Source organism: Asparagus officinalis, chromosome 5, assembly GCF_001876935.1.
Source record: "Asparagus officinalis chromosome 5, Aspof.V1, whole genome shotgun sequence".
In the NCBI taxonomy this organism is placed as follows: domain Eukaryota; kingdom Viridiplantae; phylum Streptophyta; class Magnoliopsida; order Asparagales; family Asparagaceae; genus Asparagus; species Asparagus officinalis.
The window spans coordinates 1384949-1402241 of record NC_033798.1 but is presented as its reverse complement, the minus strand read 5'-3'; the positions used below and the strand labels follow the sequence as shown (position 1 = coordinate 1402241).

Genomic DNA, 17293 nt, shown 5'->3' with positions numbered 1-17293 from the left:
TCGATTCATAATGAATGCTTGGCCAAAGATTATGATGCAAATTTTTTTTTTAAGTTCGGTACACATGCAAACTAAAACTTTCAGAAGGGTAACATGCTAAATTTTGAATTTGAATTATCAAAAAGTCAGAGAGACAAGAACGAAATATTGACAGAACAAAAAATGAGGCGGAGGAGGGAAACATATTCATTCATGAATTTACAAGGAAGAATATTAACCAGCTTGGCTACACTAATAATATACATTTCTCATAGAAGAGAAGGGAAGAGAAAGAAGAAGGGAAAAAAAACATCTAGAACCCCAACTCACATTCGTTTATACCACAGCCCATCGATCTTTTTTTCTTCAAGGGCTAAATAAATAAACCCACATTTACAATAAACTTGATTAGTGAGGGATCACTCATGATTGCGGCTAAAAAAAAACTAGTTCAAAAAAGAAAGAAAATTAGTTAAAAGAATATTTCAATCACTATGGATTGAAAGATCAGTTGTCTATTCATTTCCAACCCCAGCAGCAGATCTGTTGTCGACTACTCGGACATCGTACTGCTCATGAACCCTGGCTCTGTTCTCGGCCCACCATTGCGCTGCTTGGGTTTCACTGAACCTCTTACGGCTGAGAAGTTGAAATTTGAAAATACTAGGAGTCAGCCATGAAAGTATACAGAAGCTTATAAGTTGGTAGATTCCATAAGCATAAGAGAATTCAATACTTGATCAAGGTAAAACTTCCCGAATATTGTGACACAAAAAATATGTAAATCTAAGGGAGTGTTTGGTATAAATGCAGCAAACATTTAGAAAGTGTTGCATGTCGCATTTGTTGGGGGGAATTAACATCAAATCTGTTGTTTGATATCAGTAATTTTTATAGTAGAAAAGGTTTGAACCTGAGCAATCTCTAGAATCACAAGTTGCAGGAACTCAGTGAGAATGCAAGTTTAGAAAATGAATATTAGTTTAGAATCTTAGATCATTAGATGCAAAAAGCAGTAGATTAGACCGACTACCCAGGGGCACAGTGATATACTGACATGATTAACATATAATATACAGGGAGGTCTTTTTTATTCCTTCGAAATTAAGTTAACAAGAAATAATGACATGATCCATCGCTAGAAACTAGGATACTCTTTTAAATGCTAGTCGACTCTATGCTACAATCAAGGCTTATGTTGATGCAATCAGGAAAAATCTTCTCTCTTTTTTCCCAAGTGCCAATGTAGGTCAAGCATGTAGCAGGTAGATGCAAGAAGGAAATCCCTAGTGGGGAAAAAAAAAGTGCCAAGTCATGTCAAGCCTGTTGACTGTGCAGATAGACACAGACTCCAAAAACTGTAGAAGTTTCAGGAACATAAGGGAGTGAAATTTTGTTTTCCTTCCATAACATTTGTTTTTCTCGTATTAGTGAGTGTATCCCACTTGTCCTAAATAATTTCTTCTGTGATGCCATGACTCACTTTCACATAAACAAACTAAAGGATTAATATCAAGATGAATTAACATACCTGAACCTAACTCTCTTAAGATCTTTCACACCGCCAGGTAAAGAAGTCAGTGTAATATAAACACCTGGCTGATCCTGCTCGACCCATTCAGACTGATGATTCAGCTCTGCATCTGGTGATTTGCTTCCATTTCTTAACACTTCAGAATGAGCACCCACTCTATTTCGTTGGTGATTATTTGAACTAGGTGCATTTGCTACAATTCCACTGGCATCATCTTTCGAATCCGGATCATGGGAGGTCATCAAATTACTCGTTTGGTCAATAGCTTTGGTAGAGAAATCACTTGAAGCTGAGCTAGGCAAAGAAGGGAGTTTGTCACCATTTCTTGCTGCTGCAACAGGTAGCCTTTCAGCCATGTCCTTCAACTATGTCAAACAGAAAATAAGGGGTTTCAGACTTTAAATTATTAAGCAATAAACAGAGGGAGTTCAATAAAAAACACTAGTTTTAAGTTATATTGTTGATTTAAGGATTGAGAAAACATGCTACACAAAGATCACCAAAAGAAGCTGATGTATACATAATTATAAACTCATGTGGTTATTGGTCGGATTAACAGGTTTCACAAGTTTTCAGGAAATATGATAATGTCACGAAGTGTTTGTATTTCATAACAGCATCTAAAGAAATATATATACCAATTCTACCAGGAAGATTGTCTACATCCTGATGACATAATTCGAACTTGGCAAGGGGAAAATTCATTCTAGCATAACTAATTATTTGGAAATCAGTAAATAGATTTAAAAAATAAGACTAAATCAGCAAAGATTAAAAGAAGGGACCAACTCTTCCAATCACTGTGAGAAAGACGTTTTTCTAACTGAAAATAATGATGCTCCCGCGCTATCAATTTTCTCACTTAAATTGTCTACTTTTTATCCTCAATATTAATCAAAGGAGTGTTGAGATTGTTGGTTTCGGTTCCATTCTCTATTGAGTTGACATTAATTGTAAGTTCGCTGAAACAGAATCTAGTTGATTTTAACCAGATTATTGTTGATGGTGACATGCTAGAGATGAACACAGAAACTCAAACATAGAAAAGTGGATTCACATCTTTCACAACTTACAGTCCCTGGTAAGAATTAGATTATGCATATACATATTTGCTATCCAGCATGATTTCTCATACAAATCCAACAATGGAACAAATATATTAGCGCTCATTAATACTCCAGTAAAGGATCAGGTTTGACATATATCCTTGAGTAAATACGTATGCTAAGTATTGATTATCATGTAAGAGTTTAACAACAAAGCATCAGCACAAGAATAGAGAAAAAGACAATCATAAGTTGATAATATATGAAGACTAGAGTTGGCTAGGGAAACGTATAGCTTAAAAAAACAGGTGCTAAAAATAGTAAGGGTCTAACCTAAAAATGCATACACACGAACAAAATTTTGGGTGGCACTAGGATGATTATGGATAAACTTTTGTAGTGGTATCTAGATCTCAGCTCAGAAGCAGCCTAAATGACTAGTTTTCAAGTTAAGCACGGGGAAATGTCAATTCCCAAGGGAAGTGGCATGTTGGCACACTTGTTATACAATGCAAGGCAAAGAAGCTTATGAATAGGTTGCATTCAAATAGAAAGAAAATAACAAAATCAAAGCCCCATATTCCTTTTCTATGGGGTCTTTAACAGCCAGTAACTTATTTCCTTCTCCCTTCATCCCCTCTATTAAAACTTAATCCCCATTCAATTAAATAATTATCCAAGTAAAGTTTTCCCTTAATACCCAAGGAGTGTTGTCAAGGGTTTTATGCTATTGGAAATCAACTGGATTCTTTAGGATTGACCCAAACAAAAATTACTGGGTAAAAATAGCCAGCTACCCAAGGAAAGCCTCAAGTAGACCTGCATATATGATGTAAGAATTTGTAGGTAGTCTGTACTCACATTGAAGGACTTAACCTCGAACTAAAAAATAGTAAAATAAGTCATTCAAAGTTATAAGAAACTTAAAGAACTATCAAGGCTGAGAGTATGACGAGATGATGGGCATTGAATTAGAGAATCAATTGAAGATTTCATTGCTGTCTTGAGTTTACATAAAGCTATTACACAATGCCCATGAACATAGCCAAAGAAGCAAGAGTATATACACATTTTGGGAAGGCAAAAGTGACAGCTGATAAATGAAAATTGCCATTTCTGGTTAAGTCAATGGGTGTAGCCTGGTGTTCAGGTGGTAATCCCTAATTTACAAGCGATATTACTATTTACATTCAACTGAGACAACAACAAATTCAACAGCCTTGGCTTCAAGAACGATCTGAGAAACTACTTGAAACTTTGGTTGCTATCAGGGGAAAAAAGCTAAGAATCACTCTTTATACAAGTGTTCTTTTAGCTTTAACTCCTAGATATTATTTACAACATAATAAGCCATTAAGCCTAGAGTTGGACATAGAAATCCAAGAGAAGGAATTAGAGTATCAGGTTTCTAAACCATTGCCATTTAAAAATTCAATGCGGTAGCAGAAGAAAGTAATAAATTAACAATGCAAATTCTTACCTGGGATGTAAGTGATTTAATAACTTCTTTTGCAGCTTTGCACTTCGCAGTTTCTTCTCCTGCAACAGCAATTGCCTCTTTCAGCTGTTTGGTTGTCCTTTCCAACTCAAAATCTTGAAGTTGGGTCTTACGAGTAAGATTTTCTACCTACAGGTAATAATAGTGACAGTTAGGAAATCCAACTTTGTATTACTTTGATGTAAGAAAAGCTGTAGTCTTGGGACTTGTTATTAGCAGAACATAAAAAGGGTAATGTTTCTTATGTAGAGATTATACCTGCGTATCTATTAGATAAATTTTGTGACTTGTAGCATATTTAGAAATGCAAACATGATATGTCATAGTTAATTAGAGAACTTTGTTTAGTTTCGGATTAGAAGATTATGTAAATAAATCATATTTTGTTTTCCCATAAATAAAACATGACTTCCCCCCTCTGGAGTCTGGATAAGTGACGTTCTCAATGAAGCCTGGTACCAGAACATTTTATGTTTCCACAACCAAAACTCTAATCCTATTCCTTTATTTATGTCTTCTTCTATGCTCTCTTTCCTTTATATCTCTATGCTCTCTTTCCCATTCCTCTGTGCCGTAGAAAGACCCGCACCCAAACCCCCTGCCAAAGATTTATCTCAAATCAGCTTTCCATTGGACTGGCAAAGGTTTCTTCTTATGAATTGCGCTCCGTAGCTAAAGCCAGTTATTTTCTACGGAAGAAGAAAAAAAGACAAAATCATTCATTTACATCCATGTCAGAAACCTAAACCAGAGAAGACTATAAAGTTTTGAGCAAAATACATCTTGTCACTACCTACTCTTCACAAGCAACATGGATACAGAAAAAATTTATGATTAGCAATCAATAACATGCTTTCTCAATATAAAAGGATAGAAATAGGTAGATAAACAAAGTAATTTACAACATAAAATGGTGGGGATGCAAATTTATTATCTACCTGTGCCTTCAACCGAAGAACTTCTTGGCTCAGATCCTCATTTGACTTATTTGCATTGTCTAAAGCAAACTTTGGAGAAGTAAGTCCACCAAGAGTTGGTGTTGGTGTTGTTGATCGTAGGGGGCTGGTTCTTCTTGATGTGGGTGATGTTGCACGAGAAACAATTCTTGATCCAGGAACAGAAGCTGAGAAGAATTTTTTTGATGATCCAAATACTGGATTTAAAGATTTTGAAATGTTCAAGGCACCCCAATTTGTCGTTCCATTTGGGATAGGAGATACACGGCTGCTATTGAATTCAAACTTCTTGCTTTTCTTTGATCTTCCATCAATATGCTTAAATGACTCCTTTGATGACAAGCTAGACACTGGAACGTGAGATCTTGAATCCAATTTGTCCTCCTTCTCAATCATTTCATTAAAACCCTGGATGATGCTTCCTTTTCTATTAAGTGAAGAATGAGATGAGGAGTCGGTTTCAAAGGCCTTCCCTAGCTTGTTAAAGCATCCATCACAAACTCGATATGGTTTGTTTGGGTTTGGTGCCATGGAAGCCTTGAGAGACTTCTTACTGCTGCAAGAATTACAATAAACAAGTGCACAATTGTAGCAATTATGACGTTTCCTCTTAAAATTAAATGGCTGACGGCAGCCTGAGCAGATAGACTGGTCCGCACCAGATACCCACTTATGAATACAAATTGCTGCGGTAAAATTAGCACCGCAAACTATGCTTCTGACTTGTTTGTCTTTCAAGGCATCAACCAAAGATGGGGAACTTCTATCATTCGTGTCCCCATGACCCAAACGACCGTTTGCTCCTTTACCCCATGTATATACTTCAGTTCTTGAAGTCAAAACTGCAACATGATAAGCACCACATGATATCTCTTCAACAAAATTTTTAAGGAGTTTTCCTTCAACACGGGCAGGGAGCTTCCCATCTGCATGTGGATTTCCAAGTTGGCCATATACACTACTGCCCATTGTGTAAACATGGCCTGAACTAGCAAGAGCAACCGTCATGGTATGCCCACATGCAACCTGGCAAAAGTTTGGCTCAACTAAGGCAGCAACACAAGTAGGCACAAGTTTTGGTTCCTTATCACCATGCCCAAGGCGACCCTTATCTCCATCCCCCCATGTAAAGAGTTTCCCTGAAGGACAGTTACTGCAATTAGAATTTCCAGTCATAATTTCTACAACTGCAGCTGTATGCCAAACACCACATGCTGCCCGCACTGTTTTTAGCCCCTTCAGTGATTCTACTTCCCTGGGTATTGAGATACTTCTACGATCTCCATGACCAAGAACACCAAAAGTTCCATCTCCAAAAGTAAACAACTGCCCAGATGAAGTTACAACTGCAGTATGCCAAGGTCCACAGGAAACTGATGAAACATGAATTCCCTCCAAAGGTCCATTCACTCTTTTTGGCATCCAGTGACTTACTTCATTTCCATGCCCAAGGCGCCCAAAGGTACCATCACCCCATGTGTAGAGGTCTCCAGACAGTGTAACAGCACAGCTATGGTACTCTCCGCATGCTACAAGTTCAATATTCATATTGGCTAGAGAATCAATGAGTTTCGGTTGTGAGACATCAGAATCTACACCGTGCCCAAGCCTACCTCCTAATTCCTCACCCCAAGAATAGATCTCTCCCTGTTTAGTAACTAAACAGGCATGTCTTTTACCACAAGAAATATTCTGAACATCAAGTATAACAGCAGATTCTAAAGCTTTTGTTATGAGAGAATCTAACTTAGTAGAAGAAGAGCTTCGAGCTCCGTTGCCCCCACCACCTAGAATTCCGTCTCCAGTTCCTTCTCCCCATATAAAAACATCACCTAGGGCATCACCATCATCATGGCCAGAACCTTGACTTGATGAACTTACAGCACTTGATAAACTTACTCTAAATGCATCCGTTGTGGTGCCTTTCATGTTCCCATGCTTACTGTCTGAGTAAGTATATGACAATGAATGGACTGAGCCAATTGCAGAGTCTGAAGGTAAAAAACCTTTCGGAGGTAAAAAGAAACCTTTTGGCGGTAATGCATGCAGTACATCAGATAAGACATTATCCAGACCATTCTTTGGGGGGCTCCCAAATGGACTTCTAAACTGAAGAGGATCCCTTCCATCCTGAATTGGATTTGGATTAAAGTCTAAGGATCTCCATATGCAGTTATATATAAAGAGATGTGTTTATTTGGAAAAGAAAATAAAGAAAGCTAGTAGATTGTTAAGGGTACCTTCTGCACGCTCTCGCTGCTACTAAGTGGCGAGCTTATAGGTGAACTTCTTCTGGTATATGTTCTTGGACTATTTGCTCCCGATGATATCCCATCACTTCTTGATCCTGTTCTCCATTTCCGTTGATGATTGCGAGATATCAATGTTTTTAAACCAGCAAACCAGACTTCAGCCTCATCTTTATCCTTACATATCTGGCATAGATGATAATGAGAATACATAAGATCAAAAGATTTCGATCTTCAAAACTTGCGCACAAAGAACTAGGTTGAAAGGACTTAAGATCAACCAACATGTTAACACAGTCCCCAGATTAGCAAAAGCATAATAAAATGACAACAAGAATGCATGACCAATGCAACACTTACAAGGTCTAGTGATCTATCGCCGTATATAAGTGAAAACGACTGGCACTCCTTCTCAGGCCGCGGATACCTCTGAAAAATTGCCTAAAGAAAAAATTATGTTCACATTAATCATCTACTGTTAGTAGAATAAGCACTAAAATAAGTTAAATTTAATGTATATAGCAAAAATATATTTCAAAAATCAAATAAGCTAACAAATTTATCTCATAAATCTACTAGATGTGGAACAACAAAAATATTCACAAATATGAGTAGCATGTCATGGTAAGCATTAGCATCAGTATCACCTCCTATTACATAACAGAAAATTTGGGAAGAAAAGGGATAATCAATGCATACTTGCAGGATAAGATGCCGAACACTGAAATGAATGCAGGAATGGATTATTTGAAGGTTATATCCAGAAGCTTCAGCACTATTTAGCGAGAAATATATAAATATCAAAAGAACCTCTACATAAATCTCTAGATATAACTGAACAGAATCGTGAGGATCTGGAGTAAACAGAAAAACATCACATCAGGCGGAAAAAACTTCTTGTAAAATTAAAAATCTAGGCTGAAACAGGCAGAAACTTATTAATAACAGGAACAGTATTTATCATTGCCACAAAGGACTCAGATGGTCAATGCATTTGTGGTAGTTCTCCCTTGCAGTTAAAAACATATATTCATTGCATACCCATATGGTTAATACCCCACCCCCCCTTTCTTTAATATTTATATGTATTTAAAAGTGGATAATTATAAAAAATCTCAGGATGTCTAAATTTGAAAACTTACAGTGCGTTGCCCAGGCATGATCCTGGACACATGACTCAATTTGAGGTGTTTTTCCTCTTTGCCAGAAAACCAAATTAGTATAGACTCATCCTGAAATGCAAAAAACAGAAGAAGATGACATAAGAAACTACCTAACACTTAATCAGAAATAAATAAATAAGTAAATATATAAAATGTATTGATATCCTGAGGATGTCATATAAACACTTGGACCTCTACATATAAGCATTACCCATATATATCATAAGACTAGAAATAAGAACTTAGCAGAAGCTATTAAATAGAGATATTAAAAAAAAGGAAACAGTAAATGAGTCCTAAACTAATTGATGAAATGAAGTAAAAAAATGTCCTGTATTGCAACGTTTGAACATGCTAGCATTTGGGGCAACAAATGGCAGATTTGATATACTAAAGTATCTGAGAGATGTAATGTAAATGAGCTACATATATCATTGCTGATAAAACAATTTGAACAGGTATTTAGTTAAGCTTACATTGGACAGCCTAAAGGGACAAAACTTGGGCTTCCCTCTGCGTCCGTACTTGAGGAGATGAGCTCCTTTCTTAAGAGCAATTATAGCCTGTAAGATAGAAATACATTTTTATGAACACTTCAAAGGATCTTTCTATCATAACAGTTGGATCCACACCATAGAAGCTGCAGCCACACAACAATAACATATCGATAACAAAAGAAAATCATATCTGCAGTGCAGTAACAATGTCAAGAAAGAAACCACAAATAAATGGAAAAATAATATAAGAGAAATTTAACACTGGAAAGGGAAACGGGAAGTACATTAGGTTTGCAATGCACTGCAGCTCGTCGTCATTACCTAATTCTTTTTCCTTGAAATGGGGTCAGCTAATGGAGCACAGTTCCATATCTAGAAGAGTGTTTGAACATTTACATGGCATTTTACAATGGCCGTAATACAGATGTCAGTTCTCCAAAATGTTTTTATCCAAGGAATCAATTATCAAGAGGAACTTGAAGTGCAACCAATTACGAAGTCAGTGAACATAAAGCCAAACTACTAAATTGGTAACTGCGCTCAAGGTAACAAAAAAGAAGTGATGACGCCCTGGAATTCTCCTAGATTGAGAGGAAATTGATTAATTGGCAATATAGAAAAGCATAAATTTTAGAAATGGTCCAAGAAGCATCTTAACTCAATACCCTAATCACAGCAAACTGACTTGGGCTTGGAGGAAAATGAGCTAGATAGTATGATCCTACCCTTTTTTTTCTAAATTGAACTTTCTAGCCCTATAACTTACAAGGACAAGTACGGTATATCTTCAGAGAATATAATTTTATTTATTTTTTTATTTTATTTTATTTGCTCTCACTAACGCCTCGTTTGGTACGCGGGAATGGATAGACTTGGGAATGGAATGGAAGAAGGAATGGAATGGATTGCATGTGGGAATGGAATGGTCATTCTCATTCTCTTGTTTGGGTGCGTTCGTAGAATGAAGCTAGAATGGAAATCTCATTCCCATTCCCATGTTTGGTATCACTAGTACATAAGTGAGAATGAAATCTCATTTTCTAATAATGCCCTTACAACAACATAGATTTTTAATAAGATAAAAAATAAACATTAATGATAATAACTAAATAATTTTATATACGCATATGTTATATTAATCTAGGTATGTGTTATACTAATGCTCGTGTTATCCATCAGGTGTATGTTTCGTTTATATTTTTTAAACAATACTCGCTATTTCTTAGTCTTAAAAATTAAAGAAAAATAAAAAAAAGATTATCATATCTTTCATAGGTCCAAAAAAAAGAATGATATCCACAATCCACAGTTCTAGATATATAAATTAACTTATTTGATAAAGTATCAAAATCACTCAATTCATAATAGCAAAAATCCATAAAACAATATCAACTAAAATAATAAGTTTCGAAATAGCATTATGATATACTAGCCTAAATTGTCAATCTAAAATTGCCCACTTGCATAGCGCCTCACCCAAACATTCTTTATTATTAATATGGATATAATTGAAAAATATCTAACTAGTTTTTGATTCTCACTTGAATGGGAATGACCATTCCTTATCTTCTCACTTGGAATGCTCATTCCCACAAATAGTGGGAATGATCATTCCTAGGGAATGGTCATTCCAACATCTAAAATATAGGTGTGTTTGGTATGAGGGAATGGGAAGTATGAATTGCATTCCATTCCTCCTCATTCCCGCGTACCAAACGAGGCGTAAAGTCCATTTGCTCTCGAAAGACGTAAAATCATGTTGTTTTCAGCAAAAGTTGAATTTGTTGTCGAATTCATTGTCTCTTCAGTCGATTACAATAAAACTCAAAGAAAACAGCCTTTTTATAAGACTCTTTTACACAACAAAAAGAAAACTACAACTCTTGAGAAAATAAACGCAGGATCGTTGTTTGGATCTTTTGGCAGTTATCCGCGTGATTCTCGCCCACGACGCTTCCCACGTTCTTGAACAGTTAATGGACGTGTGTGGGGCAGTTGTTCAAGGTGGTTTCTGACCATCTCAAAGCTGTCTCGCTGGCGAGACAGCAAACACTGTCTCGCTGGCGAGACAGCAAAGTCTGTCTCGCTGGCGAGACAGTTCATATCTGTCAGTTTTGAGTGGTTTTCCCTATGTTTGGATATCTTTCAGCATTTTTTGACGCCTACAGATACCCCCTCCAAAGTATTCCAAACTCATTCTTTTATAGAAGAGTCTGGGATACTTTGGATAAGACAGATTTTATCTGCAAATCCTTCAAAGCTTGATTGAGTAGATCATGCGGAAGGACCCGTTCATGGCTTCAAATCTTGACCTCTTCATCATTTGGTCTATCCAGTGCTTTGTAGAATAGACAAAAAATTTTCCGGTGTCGCGTTTATTGCTTGACCGTTGTCAAGATCTTGAATTGAAGTTGGCATTTGCTCTTGTAGATTCAACTTTTACCACCGAGTTGGTATATCCATTGAGAATTCCTCAGGTTATCATTGAGAATATTCAGATTAATATTCTCCAGGAACTTCCTATTGAGGGTAGGAAAACAGTTTAGATTCGTGTACCTATTGGAGTATTCAGGTTATTCTTAAGAATATTCTGAGTAATATTCTCCAGAAACTGCCTGTTGAGGGTAGGAAAACAGTTTAGACTCGTGTACCTATTGGAGTATTCAGGTTATTCTTAAGAATATTCTGAGTAATATTCTCCAGAAACTGCCTGTTGAGGGTAGGAAAACGGTTTAGACTCGTGTACCTATTGGAGTATTATGGTCTCTTTTTTGTTGGTAGAGATGAACCCGATGATGGAGAGGAAGAATTTTATATTCTATCTCCTGATCTCTTGTTTGTTGGTAGAGATGAACCCAGAATCGGAGAGGAAGAATTTTATATTCTATCTCCTGGTCTCTTGTTTGTTGGTAGAGATGAACCCAGAATCGGAGAGGAAGAATGTTATATTCTATCTCCTGGTCTCTTTTTTTGTTGGTAGAGATGAACCCGGAATCGGAGAGGAAGAATTTTATATTCTATCTCCTGGTACAAAGGAAACTCGAAGTGGGATCTCCACTTAGAGAATCTGGACGGGTTTGAATAATCCTAACTGTCATAAGGTTTGATTATTCAACTGAAAATGGACCTCTCGTTCATGGAAGGAATCGAAAGGGGGTTTTGGTTTTGGTCCTAACTGTAATAAGGTTTGACCAAGTGGGAGTTCTGAGACGATCCTAACTGTTTAAAGGTTTGATCGTTCAATTTGTGGACCTCTCGTTCATGGAACGAATCGAGAGGGGATTTTGGCTTTGGTCCTAACTGTTTAAAGGTTTGACCAGATGGGAATTTGAGACGATCCTAACTGTTTAAAGGTTTGATCGTTCAATTTGTGGACCTCTCGTTCATGGAACGAATCGAGAGGGGATTTTGGCTTTGGTCCTAACTGTTTAAAGGTTTGACCAAGATGGGAATTTGAGACGATCCTAACTGTTTAAAGGTTTGATCGTTCAATTTGTGGACCTCTCGTTCATGGAACGAATCGAGAGGGAATTTTGGCTTTGGTCCTAACTGTTTAAAGGTTTGACCAAAGGAGGGTTCTGAGACGATCCTAACTGTTTAAAGGTTTGATCGAGTGGGAATTTTGTGAGGGAAGATTGATCTAAAGAGGTGATCGAATCTCATCTCAGCAAAAGAGTATTCGGAAGTCATAGGAGGAGTTTAGTGTTTATCACTTTGTTCATAATGACCGGGGTTATCCCTAAGAATATTACATTTAACATTCTTCCGGGAACTTTCCGTTACATGAATTATCCACCCCCAGCTTTCTTTGTAAAATTGGATGTAACGAGGAGTACGTTATCCTCAGTTGCATGTTCGGGTTATCCTTAAGAATATAAGATTCTCCAGGAACTTCCACCCCCAGCTTCCTTTGCGAAACCAGGTTTAACATTGTACTCAGTTGGATAATCGAGAAGCAGTTTATACTCATATACTCTTTGGAGTGTGGGGATCGATTTCTTTCGTCGTTATGACGCCGGAGTCTATTAGGGCTTGGATCTTGTTTTTGAGTCCGAAGCAAATCTCGGTGGGATGAAGAACCCTTCTGTGGTATGCACAGTAGTTTGGATCCGTAATCCTCTTAGCTCCATCCTGATCTTTAATAGGTGGTAGCTCGATTTTGTCATTAGCGAGGAGGTATTCCAATATGGCTGGAGCTTTATCATCTTCGAAAGAATATTCCTTTTGAAACCTCGGATCGGGAGTCACGTTCCCAGTGATTGCAGATGTCGTCGGTTGGCTTCTCTCAGCTTTCTTTCTTTTAAGAAAGTGTTCAGCTTGTTCACCGCGCATTTTCAAATCTTTCCAAGTTTTGGATGGTACGACCCCCAGAGCTTCCAGGACATCGATAGAGAGATTATTGTGGCATGTTTGCAGGATGAACTCCTCTGTAATAGGATCTTTGCAATTCATTGCTTTGCCACGGAAGCGCTTGACAAAATCGTCGACTGACTCTCCGTCTTTTTGCTTCTCATCCAAAAAGGTTCCGATTGACACTTCGGTGTCATCATCGAAGAAGTTGCTGAGGAACAAACTTTCCATGTCCTCCCAGCAATTGACGCTCCCTGGCTTGAGCCGTCGGTACCAATCGAAGGCAGGTCCGCGAAGGGTGCCAACGAATGACCGGACCATTAAAGCCTCGTTTCCAGAGATCATGCCCAAATGAGACTTGAAATAAATCAAGTGCTGAATCGGCGAGCTCTTCCCCTCAAACGGTGTGAAGTTAATCAGATTGAATTTGGTCGGGTATGATATTGAATCCCATTCCCTCGGATAGGGACATGGAATACCCGTCTTCTTAAATTCTTGAGCCGTCATCAAAGCATTGATTTTGTCTTCAAGTTTTTGCATCTTCCCGTCATCGTCTTCATTTCTTTCTGAATGATGTCGAGTAAAGATAATTGGACCACCCCTAGTATTATTAAGTGGTGCAATTGAACCACCCCCAATGTTGTTATTGGGAGGATCTGTTGAACCACCCCCAATGTTATTGTCATTGGAAGGTGTTTTAGCCATAATGACTTCATCCACTTCTGGATCAATGTCATCTACACCATTCTGAGTGTGGGAAGGTGTTTTAGCCATAATGACTTCATCCACTTCTGGATCAATGTCATCTACACCATTCTGAGTGTGGCGGTTGGATTCAGCTCGTCGACTGGACTCAGGAGGTTGAGATTGTTGAGTTAGCAATTCTCTCATTTGTTGAATAGCTAACTTCATCTCTGTCTTCACTTCAGCTCTAATTTCTTCACGTAGCTTCGCCAGAGCTTCTTGAAGTATTTGAGCAAATTGATCAGAGGTGATCGTGAGTACTTCTCTGGTTTGTCCTGTGCTAGACATTGTATCATCAGAAGCAATTGCAGAACAAGTGTCCGAAAATTCATCCTCCGAGGACATTCCTTCTTGCATTCTTTTGTAATCTCTGCGTCTGATGGCTCCTAATTGGAGTCGAGATATCCTTTGAGCAATTCTTGGATTGACTTTTCCTCTCGGGGAAAAGTCGGGATTTGAGTCACTTGAATGCCGCTTAGATTTTCTTTTATCAGTCACGTTGATGGTGACTTCAGGGAATTCATCATCTTGGGCAGTTGATTTTCTTTTGCGGAAACGTCTCGGCTTAGGCTTCGATAATACAGAGACTTTTCGTGGGATGACTTCTCGTTTGAAACAGTCACATTCTGATAATGCTGTTTTAACGAGTCGCGCACAGGAACAACGAGAGTTTATCTCTCGAATAACTCTCTTTTGAAAATTATTCACAACCCCAACTTGATAATACGATTCATCGGTATGATTGCCAAAAAATCGTATCGTCTGTTGGCATGATCTCCCAGGTATGACGATATCATTTGGTGAATGCGTCTTCTTCTGGGGGTATAAAACCTTGTTGGTATTCTCAGGACAATTTATTTTTGTCTTTGAGCGATCCAAGGTTCTGTTGGGAGTCGCACGTCTAAAACCACCCATTTGCGGGTATGGGGTCTTAACGGGCTCCGAATACTGATTTTGCACAACTCCAGTCTCTGGAATCCAAACTTGGCAGAGTTTCGATGGTTCTTTGGCCATCGTCTCCTTTTTCCTTTCTCGTCTTTGTTGTGAGAGAGCATGGGCATGAGCAGCTTTTGCACGACGTTTTTGTATACGTTCTTTAAGGGTTGAACGAGTCTTTTTGACAATAGTCCATTCCTCCGTCGTTGTTTTAGCAGAGATACGAGTGATTGGTTGTTGAGACAACTGAACCACTCGATGTCTCCTCGACTCTAGGTCCGTGTGGTAACGAACCCCGTCGGTTTGTTCCAAGGCCTTAGCCATTTGGCGAGCGCAGCGTTGGCGTTGTCTTTGGCGAGCTCTTTTCGTCAATGCCGGCGGACTTTGATTTGATGACTCTTTAACTATATAAGAGCCATTGGCTTTGATTTGATGACTCTTTAACTATATAAGAGCCATTGTGAGCAGAGGTGTTGCGAATGAAATTCTCAGCAACAATCAAGCGAGAGTCTTCATTGGTGTTGCGAATGAAATTCTCAGCAACAATCAAGCGAGAGTCTTCATTTTGTGCCTTCTTTGGCATGTAAGTCCTCCTCAATCGTGAGATCCTCTTGTACTTGCGAGATAATGAAGATCTTGAAGAGGATGATGAGAGATATTCCTCAAACTTGGTTTGGTCGAATTCGTATTCGACCATGGATTCAACTGGAATCTTGATCGGCTGCGACACGACGGTCTCGGCAGCGAGACCGTTGGCTCCCACTGTGGTCGCCAGCTTGTTTGAGTCAAAAGTTGGTTTTGTCATGGAATTCATTATATCTTCAGTCGATTACAACAAATTCAAAGGAATAGTCTTTTTATAAGACCTTTTCTACACAACAAAAAAGAAAACTACAACTCTTGAGAAAATAAACGCAGGCATCGTTGTTTGATCACTGCTTTCGTGGTTCTTTGCCTGTGTCGGGAGCGGCCTTAGCTCGTGGACCACCCGAATCACAAATCGTGAAGAGGGGTTACTGATTCTTCCTTCGTTATCGAAGTTAGAAATTGAAACGATATCTATCTGAAGTAAGATAGTCGTTCTTCTTGAAATCAAGTCAAAGCCTGAATGTCAAGGGGTTTGCTCCAAGAACTTAGATCTCTGCTCTCTCTGCTCTGGAATGCTCTAACAAATGCTCGATCCAGCCTTTTCTCTGCTGCAGCCCCTCCTGTGAAAAATGACATTCGGGGGTATATATAGACCTCTAGGAACAGTTGGCAGAAAACAGGTTCGCGAGACAAGCAAATTTTGCTGTCTCGGCGGGCGAGAGCCAGTGTTTACTGTCTCGGCCCGCGAGACAGTAAACACTGTCTCGACCCGCGAGACAGTAAACATTGTCTCGGAAACAGTAACCGCAGGCAGTTTTCTTCTTAACTGCCTTCCCACGTTTCAAACTACGTTATTTTGGCAGTTATGAACGTGATTCTCGCCCACGACGCTTCCCACGTTCTTAAACAGTTAATGGACGTGTGTGGGGCAGTTGTTCAAGGTGGTTTCTGACCATCTCAAAGCTGTCTCGCTGGCGAGACAGCAAAGTCTGTCTCGCTGGCGAGACAGTTCATATCTGTCAGTTTTGAGTGGATTTCCCTATGTTTGGATATCTTTCAGCATTTTTTGACGCCTACACATGTTTCCAATGCTCTTCTATTCCTCATATTTTCAGGCACCTCTTCTATCTCCCCTCCGCAAGCACAATTCACCAACAACGACTACTATGACTCACTCAAGTAACTAGTTCCTACCTTTATTACTCCAATGCACCATCTGGGTGGTTGACTACAGGGTACCATTATTTATTTATTTTTTTATGAAGCGTATCCTTTATTTATTTATTTATTTATTCTGTTTACCACGTCTAAAATGAGTCTGAAACCTTCCAACTTTCTTGACATCATGATTCAATTACAATTTTCTTCGAGCGCAACACTGTTGTCAATTTGTCATACTAACTGCTGTTTCAAGCACTTAGCATCCTAATATTGCCTAGAACCCAAAAATTTCCTTCACTAACACCCCCAAGAGGTACATTTCCCACATCTATTATCCATTCAATCCTTCTTATTTTCCACCGTACACAACCAAATCAAACCCTAAAACCATATGCAAAACCTTACTCTCAATCAAATCAAAACCTAGAACTCAGCATTCCTACCCCCAAAACTCTCTGCATCCCATCTTAAATCAATACCATTTCAAAACCTAACCTCTCCCCAAGTCAAAAGAGTAAAGTAAGAAAAACCTGCTCGATGTCCCTCTCAACGCTGCCCCCTCTTCCTTGATCCGCCGCCGACATCGCCGACT

General features: G+C 38.6%; 1 protein-coding gene across 2 annotated transcripts; it reads right to left on the bottom strand.

Moving 5' to 3' along the window:
* LOC109841175 lies at positions 164–17287 on the bottom strand. 2 transcript variants are annotated; one of them, XM_020410063.1, is made up of 9 exons: positions 17232–17287; positions 8902–8988; positions 8405–8494; positions 7623–7703; positions 7254–7448; positions 4996–7143; positions 4040–4186; positions 1511–1878; positions 164–618 (listed from the first exon to the last, which is right to left on the bottom strand). In XM_020410063.1, the coding sequence occupies exons 1-9, from the start codon at positions 17283–17285 to the stop codon at positions 495–497; spliced, it is 3294 nt and encodes a 1097-aa protein (XP_020265652.1). In that variant the 5' UTR covers positions 17286–17287; the 3' UTR covers positions 164–494. The 2 variants fall into 2 exon arrangements, with proteins under 2 accessions (XP_020265652.1, XP_020265653.1); XM_020410064.1 differs by lacking the exons at positions 164–618; positions 1511–1878; positions 4040–4186 and adding an exon at positions 4202–4746.